The sequence below is a fragment of the Anguilla anguilla genome, chromosome 16 (genome assembly GCF_013347855.1).
Source record: "Anguilla anguilla isolate fAngAng1 chromosome 16, fAngAng1.pri, whole genome shotgun sequence".
NCBI classification, from domain to species: Eukaryota; Metazoa; Chordata; class Actinopteri; order Anguilliformes; family Anguillidae; genus Anguilla; species Anguilla anguilla.
Window position 1 is genome coordinate 25,706,157 of NC_049216.1, and position 20,120 is coordinate 25,726,276.

General features: G+C 39.4%; 2 protein-coding genes across 4 annotated transcripts in view; one reads left to right on the plus strand and one right to left on the minus strand.

The window, feature by feature from the left end:
* LOC118215260 (neuroplastin-like) overlaps positions 1-13,262 on the plus strand; it is a 32,699-nt gene extending 19,437 nt beyond the window's left edge. For 2 of the 3 annotated variants that reach the window (XM_035395858.1, XM_035395860.1), the window contains 6 exons: positions 248-342; positions 4,522-4,655; positions 5,112-5,385; positions 10,351-10,372; positions 10,702-10,778; positions 11,240-13,262. In XM_035395858.1, the coding sequence (XP_035251749.1) occupies positions 248-342; positions 4,522-4,655; positions 5,112-5,385; positions 10,351-10,372; positions 10,702-10,762 (586 nt within the window). In that variant the 3' untranslated portion in view covers positions 10,763-10,778; positions 11,240-13,262. The remainder of the gene's footprint in view (positions 1-247; positions 343-4,521; positions 4,656-5,111; positions 5,386-10,350; positions 10,373-10,701; positions 10,779-11,239) is intronic. The other variant, XM_035395859.1, reaches the window with a different exon arrangement.
* Positions 1-15,883, minus strand: part of LOC118215261 (calcium homeostasis modulator protein 6-like) — a 39,539-nt gene extending 23,656 nt beyond the window's left edge. Inside the window, exon 1 of the mRNA XM_035395862.1 lies at positions 15,646-15,883. The gene's annotated coding sequence lies outside the window, so the exon portion shown is untranslated. The remainder of the gene's footprint in view (positions 1-15,645) is intronic.
* Between the last annotated feature and the right edge of the window lie 4,237 nt (positions 15,884-20,120).

Here is a 20,120-nt window from a genome sequence, read left to right on the forward strand (position 1 = left end):
CCACTATGGCACAAACGTTCCCAACACCCCCACCCAGCAGCGTCTGCAGGTCCCAAAATCAGACAGGACACATCTCGCCCGATCTGAGCAACGTGCTGAAAATGGCTGCAGTGCCAAATGCAAGTCTAAGCAGACAGATCTGGCTTCTCTATGTCTGCTCATCATGACATCCCTCTACGTGTGAATGGTTGCTGGGAGGGAAGGCGCTGAATCAAGGGCCCCAGTCACTCTCCCTATATTTTCACAGGATCAACAAGCCAAGGGCAGATGAATCGGGGGAATACATGTGCGTTTACACCTTTGAAATGGCGCCTCCCGCTAACGCCACCATAGAGGTGAAAGGTAGGCCTCGCGTCCTTTTATTCATTTCACTGAATCCTTTCGAGTTTTGTTGCACATTTTTTTATTTTCATGTTGGGAGGTTTGGCGTTTAAATGTAAATGGAAGTCACGTTTTCTAAAATCATATTTATCTTTCTAGTGTTATCAGAATCTGACAGAAATCTAATTCCAGAGTATATACATTACATGTTATGCAATTTTAAACATATATTATAAAATATATTCTAGAATTACGTATTTTATAATTTCCATATTCCCATGTTTAGAATGTAATATTTTACTGCGTATTACGTACTTATAAGGTTTTTAAATTAAAACATGCCGGAAAAACACTGAGTCACGATGCTCACGAAACAGATTGTTCCAGAAGCCCCCAGGTTGTCACAGAAATGTCAGATCCATTTTAAACAGGCAGAAGTAGTAGGCAGACAGATGCAAGACTGGTCCCCACTGAAGTGATCCTGACAGGGTGACTAGGCAGTGGCTGTCAGTCAGAGACAGCGGGGCCTCAAGGGATGCAGAGTCTGGGGTGGATTTGCCACTCTCATTTGCTTGCTTTAGTGAAGCTTTCCCTTCTGTATCCAATTGGCCCCATTAGTGTAGTATCCCTGGTATATATTGAAGAAGAAATTCTGCCATGAAACAGTAATGATTCAGGCTCATGATTTTTTTCACACTGCACCCCCTCACCCTAATTGCCGTGAGCATGTTAAGGCTACTTCGGTAATTAAATTAAACGTTTGAGATAGCTTGTTTGTGTAAAATAGTGTCTCGTCAGGACAATAAGCGATCCGTTTGAAGCCACAAAAGGAGTCCAGTCAGAAGAGTGGTGCTGCGCTCCAAGTCCCATTTGAGTGAAAGCGAGTGGCTACGGGAACGCGCGAGCCACCGGAGCCCCTGTCCCAGAGGCAGCAGCTCACAGAGCGTTTCGGGCCTCGCTGTTTTGACGGCGACTCTGCGTCTGCCTCCGCCATTATTTCAAGGCTCTTTCGAGGATTGCCTTGTTGCATAACGGGCGGGATCCTCTCTCCCAGAGCTCCCGAGCTGTGAAAGAACTATGCAGCTCCAATCAAAGATCCCTCAGAACGGACTCTTTGTTCCCTTAGAACGGACTCTGTTCCCTTAGAACGGACTCTTTGTTCCCGCTGAAGGCCTTCCAGCATGAATTCCAAATGGTTCTGCTCACCGACATGCTGTCTCCAGATGATTCTTCTCCTCTTTTTTTCTTTTGAACAGTGTTTCGTAAAAACCTGCCTGGTCGTAGCTACATGTTGACATTTTTATGCTTTCCCCCACTAAACAACACATCTCCTTACTGACTTTATGGAGCTTTAATTTTCAAATGAATGCGTTTCTCTGTCAGGGTAACTTTGGGGCATTGTGTGCCGTTTACCCAAAAGGGGTTGGGAAAGGAAAGCTTAGCAACGGGAACACGCGTTAAACAAAATAAAAATTAAGCCACTTTCTCAAATGGAGTCATTTTCAGTCCATGCTTTGGTGTACTTGAACTCATTTACTGTATGACGTTTGAAAGGTAAAATGTAAAAAGGCTGTCTCATTATCTCACCTGACCATGCTGCATGTTGCACATGATAGCGCATTTGAGCGACCGCGTTAACGAAACAATGCCCCTGCTTTAATGGTCTCGTTCTGTTGAGCACGTTCTCCGTCCGCTATGTCCCTGACCGCGGTGCGGTGTAGTTTAGCGGCCGCTCCCCATGATGCACTGTCCTTGGCGTTCCCATTTCCCCAGAGCACGGCTCAGCGGCAACAGATGGCGGCTTGTTTGATGGTTCGGGATTAAGCCTCTGAATCCGGTCCCAGCCTTTTCTAATGGCGGGAATTTATTGTCTGCAATGATAATCTGTTCTGAGGGTGAGGGCTTTGTAGTTCGTTTTGTGGCTGTCCTTCATTTTGTGCATCTCAGGGCACATATTTTATATATTTTTTAATATTTATAAAAAATACTTGTCTCACTCCATTTTTCTATGTTTTTTTTTTTTGTTGAAGAAACAAACATTTGTGGGTGTCTGTCATGCATGTCCTCATTTCCCCTTGGTTCTAAACTGGAAAGATCTGGTTTACTTTTAGTTCAATTACCATTTACTATTTGTGTTTATGCCAGCATACTGATGTGTATTGGTAAATAGCTTTTGTATGTTTCGTTGTAGACGGCACTTGTTTACATGACAACCATTTTTTTTTTCTAACATGCACCACTACACCACTCTGTGCACTAGTTACATCTATTCTTTATATTAAGTAAAAAAAAGCCCCAGTCCTGAAAAGGTACAGAGCAATGAATAAGATAAGTATGTATTATGAGATACATTCACATACATCAATTAATTTAATTTTATTTTTTAATCCATAAAAAAAAATCAAGTTGGGTATTTTATATATTGTATATTTTTCTCCTAAATGTCAGGACGTGGAGCCATAAAACCCTGTCTGAAGTGATTCTCTGAGAAGTGACTGACATAATTAGCATCGACACTTTAAAAGCTGCCAACTATCTTATGTGCTATTTTATGTTTTGCTATGTCAGTTATGGCTCATGTGGTTGAAGTATCCAACAAAGAGCCACTGAGGTGGTTGGGAGTGCTAGCCTGTCATCCCCTGAGACAACGTTACGAACACATATGCCTCACGCTGAAGTCTTGCAATCAGGGAAAGCCGTGATGAGTGCATTCAGGTCTTGCATCAGCACCTCAAAGGAACAGCCCATTTGCTGTCAGTCAGGAGCGAAGCATGCCTGAGGTGATGCTAAGCTAAAGCGGTCCCCCTCCCCCTTTAAGACAGCATGTGTGTGTGCGTGTGTGTGTGTGTGCGTGCGTGTGCTATAATTAGCAATGGATGATGTCACCGCGGGCCAAAGCCACTCCCCCTCCCTTCACACAGCAGAAAAGGGTAGTTCCAGCCTCGTCTCTGATCCTGCTTAATTGCATGGAAGGAATTACGGTAATTTTGTGGATTATAGAAAGGCTGTAGTGGTTATCTGCTTGCTGCAGGTTTCATAAAACGGCACTCCAGTGGCCATACAGTTTCTAAGATGGGTTTAAAAATCAAGCCTGCTACATTTAATTAGAATTACGCAATTAAATTCACAGACACCGAGCTCGTAGTCACTGAAGGGGTGTCATGAACTCTTGACACTGCCAGTATTTTACAACAGTAGGACAATATTCATGTGGTAGGCTACATCAAGAACAGGTATCATACTAATTATTGTCAAAGATATCAGATTTTTGGGCCGAAAAAATAAATAAAAAATAAACTCTGCTTTCTCTGAAGAAAGAAATTCATTCAAGTATTGAACACCAATACCGCGGAAAAAGTCTGAAAGTGTTTATCCATTAATACACATAATTTATATCATTCTATTGTAGCATTTCGTAGACTTATCAAGTAGTCTGTGTACATTGCAACCAGTGTGATTGCTTCTCGAGCTGTTACATTTCAGTCATTTCCGGCATACTGTATTACTGTAGGAATATGCCATGGACACTCAAATCTGGACCTCGGCTCCAAATCCGGCCCTGGTTTTCCTTTCCCCCCGGTAAATTAACTGAACAGTTATTGCTACCGATTGGCCAGACTGTATTCACACCTGACTCTCAGGTAAAGGGATGGTGGGAAACCAGCAGTTCTTGGACCACAAGGGCCACGATTTGAGTACCAGTGATATATCTGTATGCTAATCTTTATAAAGATTTAAATATTATTTACATTAATATAAATTTAGCTTTTTCTATACAATATTTAAAAATAAATGTAGCATTTCCATAGTAGATACTAAATTGTATCTAAGATCTCATGTTCTATCTAAGATCACTATGAGTACTTCACAGATTACAATAAAATGTTCCATCGAGAGCAGTCTGTCTTCACTCTAAAGCAGGGCTGCCCAACCCTGTTCCTGGAGATCAACAGTCCTGCAGGTTTTCATTTCAACTCGAATTCGGCACATCTGATTCTACTAATTAGCAGCTCAATGAGATCTCTAGCTGTTGAATGAGGTGTGCTTTGTTAAGGTTGAAGTGAAAACCTATAGAACAATAGATCTCCCGGAGTAGGGCTGGGCAGCCCCGCTCAAAAGGGTGCATTAGAGTGATTTTTTTAATAGCTTTTTTAGCTTTTCAGTCCAGCTACAGTGCTAATGCTTTATCTGTCACTGCAGCCGCCCCCGACATCACCGGTCACAAACGCAGCGAGAACAGAAACGAAGGGCAGGCTGCTCTGCTGTACTGCAAGTCGGTGGGCTATCCTCACCCCATCTGGACCTGGCATAAACTGGATAACGGCATTGTCAAGGTATGTGCCCCTCCTCTGCTTCTAGCACTTTACCTCATAGTGGTCTGCACAATAGCTGTGTACTAATGTAGGTCGTTTTTTTCCGGGTAATACTTGGAACAAAATGATCTTTTGTGTGTTTAGTTCAATTTATAATGAAAGAAATGCAACAAATAAATTATCAGGCAAAACAATAAGTAAATAATTTAATATCATGCTGCTTAGTGATGATTAATTTTTCTGTATTTTGCTAAGGGGACATGCCATTCAATTTAAAGACCATGGCTCTTTAAACATCTGAATACGAAGATCAAGCAAGCCACTGATATTAACATCAATATAAACAGTGGGTTAATTAACAGAGGGTAAATGTAACAGTATAGCTCTTGGCCTTGATTAAATCATACACACTTGTCTTGTCATGTAATCTGACCGGTCACTTTCCATCTTGCTCTCCCTTTCTCTCTCTCTCACTAGGAAATAGACAACTCATCTGGGCGCTTCTACATCAGCAACAAGGACAACTACACAGAGCTGAACATTCTGAACTTGGACATCAACAGCGACCCCGGCAAGTACCAGTGCAACGCCAGCAACGCCCTCGGCACGGCGACCACGCAGTCGATCCTGCGGGTGCGCAGCTACCTGGCCCCCCTGTGGCCTCTCCTGGGCGTGCTGGCGGAGATCATCATCCTGGTGGTCATCATAGTGGTGTACGAGAAGCGCAAGAGCCCGGACGACGTGCCGGAAGGTAAGCCGCCGCCCCCACGCCTGCGGCCTCCCTGCGTGGCCCGCATCTCCACAGGGAGAACGGCTGCATGTTTTAAGTCTTCAGTGACACAATCAGCTTTGTGGCACAATGTTCAACCAGGGCTTGTGGGGAAACCTGCCCTGTTTTTCAGTTCTGAGAAGTGTGCATATTAGTTGATTATTATGTCAGGTGTCTGATTCTGGTAAATCGTCGTCAATAATTGACTGTGTGGAAGCCTACCATGGAGGCGTACACTGTTGCAAAGACACTGTCCCTGATAAATATTGATGAGAAATGCGATTCCCGGCAGGGTCAGAGGTGGCCTGCTGTTAATTATTGATCCCTCCCAAGGGACAAATTTACAAGACAGTCAATCTGTTCTGTGGTTAGTTATTTACAAACACGAAGGATCACAATGCAAGAGGAAAGACCATCAAAAATGCAATGACATTTTATCTTCAAGTTTTCAATTCTTCACATGTCATCGTATTCTTTCTGAACTTACTGGTACATATTCTGTAGTTTTTGTATTCATTCATTCTCAAAATATGTATTGCTAGTTAGGAGTTGGCTGCTTTAGTTACATATGCCCTATATACAGCAAGTAAAAGTTAGGAAGCAAGCTTCTACAGTTCTTCAGCTAAGGACAGATTACTTTGTAATGAAAGGCACATGAATGTATTTAACAAGCTGGATTGGCTACAGTTACTAACTTGGCATCCAAATATGTATGGTATGATCATATTCTAGTCCTGTGCTGTATAATCAAAACCTGAGATTTCTGCTGTAGCACATTTGAACAATTCACCGGTTCTGGGGTATGATAGTATGAGCGGACTAACGATTCCATCCCTATATTACACATCACAACCATCCTGATGTGTCAAATGTAAGCAAATATGACCTTTACCAACACATTACTAAATGGATGTTTATCAGGAAAGCAACTGACCTTTTAAACGGTGCGTCTCACAGACAATAAAAAAATGTATCTTCAAAAATGTATTTAAAACGTTAACTGCATCTTGTGATCACAACCAAGGACCACCGAACAAAGGAGAATATGTACCCACTGTTTGTTGGTTGTATGGCAGTTCACTGACCACTGCACATTTTAGAATATTATTAGCTTAGCTGAATTATTGCCCTGTTGTAGTGGGGAGTCCTTTACTAAATGGAGGGTACTTGTCCTTTATGTGCCATTGAGTGTCTCTTCTCCCCAGCTGTGGAGAAAAAAAAAACCATGGTGTGCGGGACTGTTCTGTAATCCCGTAGCTACAGCAGAAATCAAAACATCAAATCAAAAAATAATAACCCCACCCACCACCAGGGCTCATTTGCATAATATGGTATTAGTTGGAGGACATGTTTCTAAAATAGAGGAGGAAATTGTGCGTTTGAACATTTTGTAGAAGTTATTTTTAGGAAAACAGTGTCAGTCAGTGCACCTGTTAGTTCTTCATAACCTCCATTTGTTTCTTCTTTGTTACAATGATGAAAAATGAATTACAGTGTACTTTCCCCTCACTTGTCCTCTCCTCCCTCAGGTAAGTAAACGATAAGCAAGTAGAACTGGCCATGCTGTATTCATCAATCTAAAGCGTATTGAATAAATTCATGCAATACAGTACGCATAATTTCTATACCCTTTTTATTAGAACAGACAAAAGGTGCCACAGTCAAAGATGTGTCCAGTAAGTGTACACAATAAAATAAAATAAGAGTTCAGTTCATGTGGTTATTAAAAATCTTCTGCTCAGAATGAATTTTGTACCACAATGTGACAGCAGTTATATCCGTAAACACTGCCTGCACTGTATTCATAATGCAATTTAGTCGTGGGCCAGAGAATGGCCGCTTGTATATTAGCTTCATTAAAGTGTGTGACTTTATGTGTGTGACATGCTGACAGAACAGACTAATTGAGCTGCCGAGATTTATCAGTGCTTTGCTCCTGTGTGCTGCACTGACAAACACTGCATTATTAATATATCTGCAGCTTAGCTGATGCTATCTGCAGTGCCCTACGATGGGCCATAATCATCTTCTTTAGATGATTTACCATGGTGCAGTTAACAACGCTGAACAGCACAGGTATTGAAATAGAGCTTAGTTACTTTATTTTCTAAAAACACTGGAATTAAATTGATGTACATAATATGCCAAATTATCACATGAATGTAGTAAGAAAGAACATTCAGCAGATAAATAACATGTCAAATACAGGAATCGCTTCATAGTTACTGAGTGTCGGTCTTCTCGAACACTACTTTTTGCTGCTGAAAATCAAATGGCTAGCATATGCTGCTTAGTGTTTGCTATCTAACAGAATTAGATACCCCACTGCTGTAATGTTCCCACTAACACTGGTGCTTTTGCACATCAAAAGGATGTTTTGTCCAAGGATGTTTTGACACAGAGCAGCATGCAGAATATACTGATCTCTTTTTATAGGTTCTCTTATAGTAGGCATGCTTTCCAGTAAAAATAAAGGGTTACAGGCTACAAACTTTATGCTGAGCGAAGGTAATCTGAGCCAAATGATGGAGGTGGAGGTTTTTTGGACTCAATGGGTTACTATGACTTCTTCTTCCCCTTTCCAAATCGCATCATAACCTAAAATGGGTGGTAAGTGCGAGAATCTGCATGCCTCCAGAGTTCGTTTTTTTATCTGCTTCTATCAGCCACTACTATCCATCCAGACTATAATATACACACTCTTTTTTTGTAAATATTTCATTCATATTGCTTATCTATGCATTTTATAATGTTTGTTGAACTGCATACTTTCTCCATTCACATTCATGGCTGGTTTTTTAGATGCAAGCCTCCCATTTTGAATTCTCAATTTTCCTTTCATTTGTTTCTTTTTGATTTTCGTATCGGTATTCATTTGAAGTTTTTACATGTTTCTTTCTGGTGTGAAGTGGTGCGGGAGAGTGTAAAGGGTCTGTGACAGAAAGTTGCAGTTAAGGTTGTTGGGAGAAACACTTTTTCCTTTAAAGTTCAAGTGTCCTCTTCTGAGTTGAGTTTTGAATAAAAGAGTTTGGCTGTGCAGAACTTGAAATTGACGCTAAAAAATTGTGTGATTTTTTGACACAAAGATCATAATTACCAGGGGCAACGTTTTTGGCAATGGCGCTTGATTTTCATTTCATCTTGGACAAATTCCCCCATTGCAAAAACTGTAGTGTGGGGGTACTGAAAATATAGTCTAAAATGTGTCCAGTTCAGTGAATTGTACACCTTTGATGACCACTGTTTCACAATAAACAAAGGGTTAAAGCTGTGGCCTGGATTTAAATTATAGGCTGTCAGTAAGCAGCACCGTGAAAAATGCAGCATGCAGACTCACTGACTAATTGCATATTTTATCACTGGCTGTGTGCATGTATACACATGGCTGAAACACGAACCAATCTTCATCTAATGCAAATTCTTCTCGGCTATACGCTTGAGGGGGAGGAAGATGTGATCATTAATGGCATTGTGGTCTAGCAATAGCATCAGAGATGCGAATGCATGGAATTGTGCAATACTGGAAGTGTGGAGACATAAAATTTGTACCAGAGATTCAATATATTTAAATGTACTGATCATGGTTGACTGGTTTTAAAAGCTCACATTGTTCCTGATTTCTCCTTTTCTCTGCATTGAGTTTTCCATCTATAAGAGAGAAACATGGTTAACGCAGTCTGCATTCCTTTCAGAAATATTTATTTTAAGGCACTGGTTTGATTGCTTTGACAGTTTAACTTACGGATGACTCATAGCTGTACAGAGCTATATGCTCTGAGTAACCAAAGGTTTGGTCTTTGGTTGCCCCAGTTTTATTTTCTGAATCTGTCACATGCATTTGCTATGTACCTATTATTTTTGTCATCTTTTTCCTTTTGCTTTTCTGTTTTTGCGTGGCCTGTAGTTTCAGTGCTCGGGCAGCTGCTTTTTAAACTCTGGCGTGATGCTGAAGAAGGCAGTTGGAGGGGTTGGGGGGTGGGGTGGGGTGGGGGGTGGGGGTTGGGGGTCATTGTCCGAGGGGTCCCCTCCACGCCCGAGCCCCTGTCATATGGCCACGCTGTCTAGCGCTCTAACTTCCATACCAGCCCCATGTAATCCGTGTGGAATCCTGCTGCCATCAGACCTTCAGCTGCACGGCTGTACTAACACACTAATCCCAAGATCCAATATTAGGCCTGCCGCATGCACCGCGACCTGGCTCCTCGGTGCATTATTGGATGCACAAAGGCCTTCGGGCAAGCCTGCTTTTGCACTGCATGTCCCCTTTTAGAAAGCTGCTGACATTACCGAGCAAGGTTCAGCAACCTGCTTGGCTTAAGAGAGCCTGTGGAGTAACTCTGCTCCTTCAATAAAAAGTTATAAATCTGACACAGACTAACATTTGAGTTGAGATTATCTTCTCCCAGTCGCCTGAGTGTTGTAACAAAGTAATGGAACGAACGCAACTGCTTTTTGTATAAAGATAGGACAACCAAGAAAGAAAGGAGAATGCATGAGCTGTGATCATTTCTAAATCTCTAATTTCCTCATTGAAAGACTGCACTCATATGATGCTAATAATCAATGCATCACTTCAGGGTTTTAGGATGGTCACTTTTTGGCCTTAAACTGGCGTCAGCAGTGTTCCACTTTCAGCTGCTAATTTATCTTTATTTTTTATCTTCATTGTCTGACCCACTGTTTTGGCTATACAATAAATGAGCCACCAAAACATGGGAACAACACAAGACAGCTTTAGTTAAAATCGAGGGAATTAAGTAATTATGTTTATTGCTTTTAACATATCACCTGAAAAAGCCTACAGGATCTATGGAAATCTGTTGAAAACAGTTGTTTTTTTTAAGTAGAAACTGGGGTATTGTCAGTTGAGCATGTGACTGTTTGTTTCAAGTGGTCCAACTGTCCTTTCTGTTTCATTGTTTCTTCCTTCTGCTTTACCTGCTGAAGATGACGAACCAGCTGGACCAATGTGAGTACCAGATTTACCTCATTAGCTGCCAAAACTGGATATAGGGGCTGCACGTCACCTCAGCAGTGAAAGCGCTCGCCAAGCAGCCTTTCAAACTTATGTCAGGTCAAGTCTTGGTGATCCACTTCTTTTGTATATACTGTGTTTTAGGTTTAGTTCAGCAAACCTTTGAGTTCTGCAGACATATTTTATTTTTGTAAGAAGTGGCACGCTTGAGCCCCTCCGGTACCATGAGAGAAGAATCGGCAGTGTATAAATGTTGGATATTCAGTGTGGCATGTTTGTTTCATATTCCACAAGTTATATTTACCATGGTCTTTCCCCACTAGGAAAACAAATTCTACAAACAACCACAAAGACAAAAACTTGCGCCAGAGGAACACTAATTGAGCACACTTCCAGCACAGTGAGTATTTGCAATCAGTGCAGCTTCCTTTTGGAAGTACACAATAGGCATCTTCCTGAAACACTACGAGTACACTGCATACAAGTTATTTTACATCAGTGTGGTGCATAAACTGTGCATCTTCGGCAACAGAAAAAATTGCTTTGGCTTTCCTTTTGCCAATTACCACTATGGTTTTATGATTTTAACCAAAAAATGCAGCTGCAAGATTTTTGAACAATGGTGATGGTACAGTACTAGTATAGAAAGGTAATTTGGTAACATTCTATTCAATTAATTTGGAAGCTGTCACTAAATAAAAACATGAAAACGGAGACCATAAAATAACTTTTCTTTATTAGCAATGAATTCACACTGGAGGCACTAATATTGTTCTGTAGATCTACATTTATCTAGATCTATCTACTACTATTATCTATAATAGTTCTGTAGATAACCATTTCCCATGTTTGTAATTACAGGTGTTTAAATGGATATCATGACAATATGAAGGTAACGGAGGAAGGAATCCTGATATCAATCCTGGTATCATTTGGAGTCTTAAAGGGGACACAAAGTACTGGGTCATGTGACTCTGGTTCATTTGCTTTTTACCTTAGATAAGATGCAGCCCTGCATTGAAAATCTGGAATTGACTCATATTTGGTAGAAAATTAATTTAGCTTTTTTTACAGCTACTTGCACTAGGGCACTGTCCTCTTGGAACAAGCTAGGTTGGGAAGTCACTGGGTTTGTTGGTCTCAGCTGCTCATGCTGTTTTTATTAGTAGACTTCTGACTGTCCATCAGCTCCATGATGAATCGAGAGGAAAAAACAATACAACAAAAATGTAAGGATGGTCCTTTTTGTATTAACCTGGGGATGTTAAAGAGTATTACAGACAAAAACCTATTCATTCTTACAAAGTGGCTGTATTGGTTCCGCATGATAGGTAGCCAGCTTGGCTGCTCTACTCATTGACTGTAGTAGTTTCGCCTTTCCTCCCAACCACAGCATCGGTGTGTAGTTTGTAGTCTGCAAAACAAATCATCCACATTCAAAGATCCCCTCCTCCATGTCATATTCTGACGTAATAGAAAGGGGTCACTGCAGACCCGTTGCCACATTTCACAGGTGGACTGTCATTTCAGAGCAACAAGCCAGTGCCAGTTCATGAAAATGAATCATTTTTGCTCGATACTACTCATTTCAGCATCCCAGATCAGTAAAGAGGGGCCCTCCTTTGGGTCTCCATTTTGTTTTTTCCCTCTCACGATTCATCGTCGAGCTCACTGAAAGTCTGCAGTCTTGTAACAGGAATAGCTTGAGCAGCCAAGACAAACCAACCATGCGATGTCACAACCTAGCTTGTTCCAAGATGGCTGCGCCCTAGTGTTAGTAGCTACAATAAAAAGCAAACTTTATTTTTCAAGCAAATATGGGTGAATTTCAGATTTGAATGCAGGGCAATACCTTATCTAATGTATACAGCAACTGAACCAGAGTCACATTGCCAAGTGCTTCACATCCTCTTCAACAGTAACACATAATTTATAAGAAGAATATAAAATGGCTGTTTTAATCATGCCTTATTGAGTCTTGTGTGGCGACGCAGGAATAGAGGTGTACAAATTTTTTTCCGTCTGTGTGCTATTGTTGCTTTTTGTTTGTTCCATAACCCCACCCCCCACCGGCTACCCTCTTTCAGCAAGAATCCTTTAATTTGTACTATTACATATCGTTAATAATGCATGCAAGATTACTTACTGTATGATAGACAGGACTGTGTTTTTTTCTGACTGTTTCTTTGAGTGAGGCTGCAATCAAATGTATTCTCTTTGTATTTTAACTTAAGCAAAAATCTTCCAAACAAAAAGAATATTGCTATATTCTGATAAATATTGAGCTTTGTACAGTTCAGCCATTCCACAACACATGATTCTGTACAGTGGTGTTATATATTTTCAAAATTTATCTCACAATGTAAAGGCTTCAAAGGAGTCCTGCAGTATTTAATCAATAATGAATTCAAATAAAATTCAGTTATTGTACTATGAACATAAAATAGCAATTACCTGTTTTAATATTTTCTATAGCAACTTGGATGTCTTGTAAATGTTGCACTTAAGTGTTAATTCTAAAATAAAAATATGTATAAATTTCATTTTATAATGCACATTCCCTGATTTAGTCATTTATATTGAAGATATCTATTGTACAGCATGGCTATTATCCTATGCAATATTTATTCATATAGATATATTCACACTTACAAGGCAGGAATGGTTTGTTTTTCTATAATAAAGCTTTACTCATGTGAGATCACTTTGACAGACTGGTTCAGATGTAATGCTCTGCTGTAGATGCATGAGTCTTCTGTAAACTGCGTGTTTGTGTAATGCAGTGCAGATGGTTGTACATTTGGGTGGAGAGAGCGGACATGCCACAATAAAACATGTGAAACCAATCATTTTTGAGAATAAACAACTCCAAATTTTAACAAGGTTTTTGAAAATATTTTTTTTTGAAGTGTGTCAGTTTGTCGACAGTGCTGCCGTGTGTTAAGTGTGAACCACGATCGCCTTCTCTACCCCCGGTGCGCTACCAAACACGAGCTTGAATTACAATGCAGAGTGGGACACAGAGACAGACGGATACACACTGAAATGTAGAGGCACATACAGGCACGTGCACCATCTCTGCCAATGACACATCTCTCCGTCTTCTCTACAGCAAGTACACCACATATTCTTATCTGTGATTGGCATACACATTTCACATCAGGTGGGGTTCTGTACGCAAGTCTAGGGACAGCATACAGTGAATGTCAACAAACAGAAAAAGAGAAAACCTTATTTACTGACCATCACACAGGCTATCCCAAAGGGAAGTGAGTCATTACATTACAACAACTATAACAAGAATTTCAATCAGGAAACAGACCTTTAAAAGCACCAGGGAATTATGAATATCTGGTGCTCTCAGTGAGTGTTAACCAGTCTACCAGTGTTTGTCATGCAATAGAGCACTTAATTAGATGTCATCGAACGCCCGTCAAAACTCCTCCATGAGAACGCCTCTTTTTTTTTTTTTTTCCACTGAAGTAGTATTTTGCCTGTCATCTGATAGGTCTGTGATAATGCAGTAAAAATGTGGTCACACTGGGATGTACAGTAAGGGATTATACCTAAAATAAAATGCTATAAATATTAGTTATCCTATACTAAGCTTAACAGAGCTAATGATATATTAGGGCTCTGACTACAACCGCGCATTTGTAGTAGAAGCTAAATTTAATGGATGAGATCTAAGACGGTGCAGACAAACTTACATACCATGAAAAATAAGCACTGCAAACATTCCAACATACAGTAAGGCAGTAGTGATGGGTACACCACAACAGTTCTGATGTTATTTCAGGGTTAATAAAAATAGCACCATCTAGTGGACCACTTAGTAACATAGAAATGTAATTACTACCAGAAGCAGCTTATGATAGTTTGGTGAAGTGAACAATACTCACAGATCCTCTGCAGTGACCATATTAATTATATAACCCCCTCCTGGCAGCTTTGACAATCAAAGCAAAGGGCAATTTTCAGGTTATATCTTTTGAGGGAATGTAATGCCAGACTCATGGAGAGGATATATATATATATATATATATATATATATATATATGTGTGTGTGTGTGTGTGTGTGTATACACAACCACTGCATGCATTACCATTTTATGGTTTTTGTGTTAATTCCAGCCCTTTTCAGCTGTGCAAACTTAAGTTTACTTAAAAGTACTGTAAATCAAAACAATATAGTCAAATAGTTGGTGCTACCACATTAAGCAAAAGCAAACATTGTGAACTTTGCCTCATAGTCATTGGTTCAAAAATACGAAATTAGATTCGTACAGAGAAAGAAGAAAAGAACGATTTGACTGAACTGTAGGTAGTATATTTATGGAATGCCAAAAATGCCAAAATTTGAAATTAATTGGTTTATGATTCAAGAAATAAATGAATAAATAAATACAAATGCTAGAATTTTCTTTTTCAAATAAATGAACGTACACAAATAGATCAAATCTGACATGAATGGGTACTTCTGCATTGCCTGATTCCTCATCAGGGGGGTGCTGGAGCCAATCCCAGCATGCATTGGGCGAGAGGCAGTAATACACCCTGGATAATCAATCCCAGGGCACACACTATTCACTCACACAATCATAACTTGAAGGACACACGCAGATACACCACACAGAAAGGCCCTGCCTGGGATTTGAACCAGGCACCTTCTTGCTGTGAGGCAACAGCTACCCACTGCACCACAACTTAATTGTTCCGTTTCTGTATGTATATATAAATCCAGATGGAATGCATAAATTTAATCCATTTATTTAGCGATGTATTTATTTATTTATTTTTAATGTTGCCATTTTTCGTTCTCCCTATATCTCCAGGCTGAAAGGGACGAAATAGAGAATCAGGTCTTAAGCCACGCCCCCTTCAAAAGGTACCGACAGCACATTACATAATGGTCAGTTTGTAGCCGAAACGTGCACATTCGGAATCAGTGTTGCATCCAATATGAGAGGGAACTAGACAGGCAACAAGCTAGGCAGCTACCTTGTAGACAGTATTACTTCACATTGAATCAAAACGAAGCAAATGTTAGTTACATTAATATATTGTGCCGGTTTTGCGAGGTGTAGCTAGCTAACTAGCCTCGAGCAGGACAGGTATAACTTCGATGATAACGCCCAACACCATGTAACCTAGTTAGCTAGTACTTAACTAGTTGCAGTAAATAAAAACACATACAATGTGAAATAAAAATATATATATTTTAAACTAGCATCACAGCTGTAGTGTCACGAGTTACGGTTACTCACCAAGACACCTGTTCAACTCCCCACAAATTCTCAAACCAGGTCCATGTCGTGCAGAACCCGTTAATTCTCCTCATTCCGGTTCTTCATGTCCATACCTCACTAGATATTTGACCTGTGCGTTTCATTTTTTAGTTGTAGCAAAGTTGTCCCCTTCAGTGGAAGTATCTTTGGTTGGGCTGTAGCTAGCCACAGGCCGTAAGATACCTTTCAGGCGCCCCCCACCCCGTCCATCCACGACCCCATTATGTGGCGTGACTGGCGTCGCTCCCGGGTTTTTTTTTTTTTTTTTTTTTTTTTTTTTTTGTGAAATCTCAATCACGTTTTTGAGTTGGGTGTGGCTATTAACGTCGTAAAGTCTAGTCCAGCTGCAGGCGTTATTAGAATCAGTTTTCATTGATACATAATTTCCCCACACATTTCACTTCGAATGTGTCAGTGCAGTGCTGAACATTTTAACCTTACCATCAAAAGGACAACACAATTTAAAGTAGCCTATTATTCTGTTGTAATTTTATTGCACTCTATTATTCCAGATTTGTTTAGTATGACCTTATAATATTATATCTAAAATTGCTCCTTGTTGAGTCAATTTTGATTTCAAAACCAATAAATATTGATGAGACAAGACAATTGTGTAAAAGTAAGAATAACATGTCCCAGTAACACGTGTCTGTGTATCTAAACCACATATTGTTGAGTCCTTTGGTATCAGTTAGGCTGAAGAGATACCGTACATTTAACGGTCAGATTTGTACATCAAAGGCATTGGCGTGTTCAATGAATGAACTCACATTCCAGTCAAAATTAAGTGACACACTCATGATTCAGATAACGATGTAATTTCTAGGCTGGAGGCTATAAAGCAGTGATGACTCAAGGCAGAACGAACAAAGAGGATTCATTATTGCCCTGAGATTAACCTTTACTGGACATATGAGCAGAAGGTTTAATTGTGTTCAATTAATTTCTCTGTCACCAACAGCTTTCTCCAATTTGATTATAATCTGCATTAGTTAAGTGGGTGTGCTCAGTGTGATTTCCTGGGTATGATTGCGGTGTTTTGTCGCATATGAATTGTTTAATAATTTAAGTTTTTGCAACAAGTGGTTTAAAACATCATATTTCACTGTCTATTTCTATGTCACTTAAAAATATTTTCTGTGAAACGAACAGACTTTCTGGACAGAACAAACAAATAAATAAATTAATTAATTAAAAAAAAATAATAATAATAATTATATATATATATATATATATACATACACACATCTAACAATGCTTTGTCACACTTAAAATAGGTAATCTGTTAGAAGATGGCGATGTTCTGAAATAATTTTCAATATTTCAATAAAAAGAATAAAGCAAGAACACATTATTTCAGAAACATACTGTATGCACTGCCGCCATTTTGGCAGCTAAAATTATAAGATTCCCCTCCAGATCATGATGACCAATGTGTGGACTTCCAGCTGAATCTCCTCAATGTTAGAGCATTGTGCAACAGAGACGCATATTCCTGGAATAAACACACAAGCACACAAACACACACATTCAGATCTGTGCATGTATCACCTTGATTGGGTCATGTGCTTAGAGGATCACTGCCCTGCTCCACATTATCACAGTACAAAGAAAAAAGGGCAAAAAAGGACAGTGGGGAAGTGAAAGAGAATTTCAAGGTTTCGTTGATGCATTTATGTTCTCAGGCAGACCAGTCAATGGATTTAGTTCATCTCATACTAATATATTAAAGAAACTTTCATTTTAAGGGGAAGATTATGCAGGCTTTTGTGTTGCATAGCAGTATTTATAACAGTCAAGATACAGCCAAATTCACCCTTTTGATCTGTGGCAGCTATGAGCTGTGTACTTATGCAGTAGCGCTGTTGTACCAGATTACATACAGCAGGGGGCTCTAGTGTCCCAGAAAAGTGTCTGTTGTAGTCCTGAACGGACAGATGTAACACTCAAGTTAATTCAGAGAGCATTTCACGCAACACATCAGCGTTATTTTCTGTCAGATGTTCAGCTAATTAATAGAGAAAGGTGAGGATCACAATGGAACAAAGTGTTCCTTTATTTTATTTTATCCCAAATTATTTTTAATAAATACAGTATTATATCATCTCTGTGTTATGTGATGCCATGGATGTGTATACATTTAGAGTGATGAAATCAAAATCGAAAAGAAAAAGAATTTAAACACAGACAAACACATGCATGCACGCACACACACACACACACACACACACACACTACACGCATACAGCCATTGTGCCATTGTGGGACAACACCTGAAACTGATTCATGGGCAGTGCTTAGCTGCAGTCTATTTACTCCAGGTGCCATTCTGGTTTATTGCTGTGGTCGTGAATTTGTTTGGTGCAGTGCGTTTTGCTATCACCTTGTTTTACACACCCCCTCTGTTCCTACAGCACTTCCCTCTCAGTCTTATCCGCAGCTACTATGCCATTTTTGCATAACTGGGATCACTGGAGTGCAATGGTCTTCTCACATGATGATTGAAAAAGGTAGTGACCAATACAACCACCTTCCATTAGTCATATGTGTCAGGGGTTTTTTGTTTGTTTGTTTGATTTTTCTGTCTCTCTAGAAGTATTACAGGTCTCCATCACTGCAATAGACCGATTTGACATATCTGCTCACTTGCATACACACTGTGTTTTCCTCACTGAATCTTAAGATTCAACAAAAGATGATTATTTTCCTCCTCCACAGATGGATGTGTGTCGATGTGGTTATTAGTAAGAGACATAAACAATCATATAATGAATTTCACAGCAGTTTTCAAGTATTGCTGTTAGTTGGTTTTTGAAGTATGGCACTGGTTTGTTGTGCAAATGAAGGTCATCTATAATCTCACTTTTGCTTTCTTCCCCTTACTATAGCTGTCTTGGAATAGGCTACACTAAATTGTCCTCCAGAAACACTTCCTTTTACAACACAGCATGCTATTCTACTTCCTGCTGGGATGGAAAAGCCCCAGCAGGGGCCAGCTTTGTCTCTAGCTATGTTTTTGCATCAAAAGACCTCAACCAGCAATATGATTAAGGGTGCCAGGCCACCAATGACTGCTGTCCCCTCTTCTCACAGGCCTTTATGTATTGACCTAAATAACCGTGTCGGTCTGGTCAAAATTAGCTTGGCATAATGGCTGTTATCATCCAATATGGCATACAGCCTCTGCACAGTAAAATGTCCAGTGCCAATTCAACTCTAACAGTGTTAATTGAAATCTTAACAGATAACATTTTTTCCCACATTCCAGAGTGGGACAAAATGTAATCTGTTAAGAGTTGAACTAACAGTGGACATTTTATTTGTTTGACTATATTGGTTGTGTCATTAAAAAAATGCACATATGCCATATTGCTAGCTGTGAACCTTGGAAAAGGCAAAAGAATGGAACACTACAGAGGATTATTTTCCAGAGCAATGTTCTATATTGTATTCAATGGCCACTAAATCCCTAAGGCCAACAGTTTATACTGAATCATATACTCCATATTTAAGTGATGAAAATGAAATACTAAACAGGATGCACAGGTTCAGGAATCCATTGACAAAATAGATCTTCCATTACATTGCATTACAATAAAATGCATTACTCGGTGCAGTGGAATTATCCAAGATTACTTTAGATTACTGGCTTTAGTGTCAACATTTATTCTTCAAACAGTTTCTGTTCAGCTGAAAATTCTGTCTGAACACCAGCGGATACAAAAAAAAGTATGCAAATCCAAATAAGTTGAGGACTTATTATTCATCGATCCACATAATTCAAGTGTCTACAAATATTTAAACATTGTTGTAATCAATATTTTGCTTCCAATCCAGGAAATACATTTATAGTCATTTAATATTTTAAAGTTACATTTATTGTCACTTACTTTGCAGCCTAATACTTGAATTCACAAATGAATCATTATTTTTAAACATTTACATACTGTATGTGAACTTAATGCCCTTACATGTGTGAACTTCAAACTATATAATTCGTTTTTTTTTTCTGGCAAGCAATTCTAAGAAGCCACTTTTGATATCGTATTAATTGCTACAATTGCTACAATACTATACATATAAGTATTAGAAGTATAAGTTGTAATACCTTTAAGAACAATCATTCGTTCATAAGGACAAATTAGAATGTGAAATGACTGTATGGACACGTTTACAGTAGTTATCAGATGTATCAGATGTATTCCGAACGCAATTTTACGTATTTTTTCGTGGTGACTCCGTGTAATCATGAACATACTTCAAAAGGAAACTGACGTCAAGCAGAAGTTTAGATTGCTGCTTCAATCCAGAAAGTGGTTCCCGTTTACGAATAAAACAATATTTTATGACCGTTTACCAAATTAATTTATAACTTTAACCAATGCATGTATTTTTCTGTTTTCACCCTGATATCTTTCCCCTTTATTCTCAGAAGAGATTATCACTTAGGACGA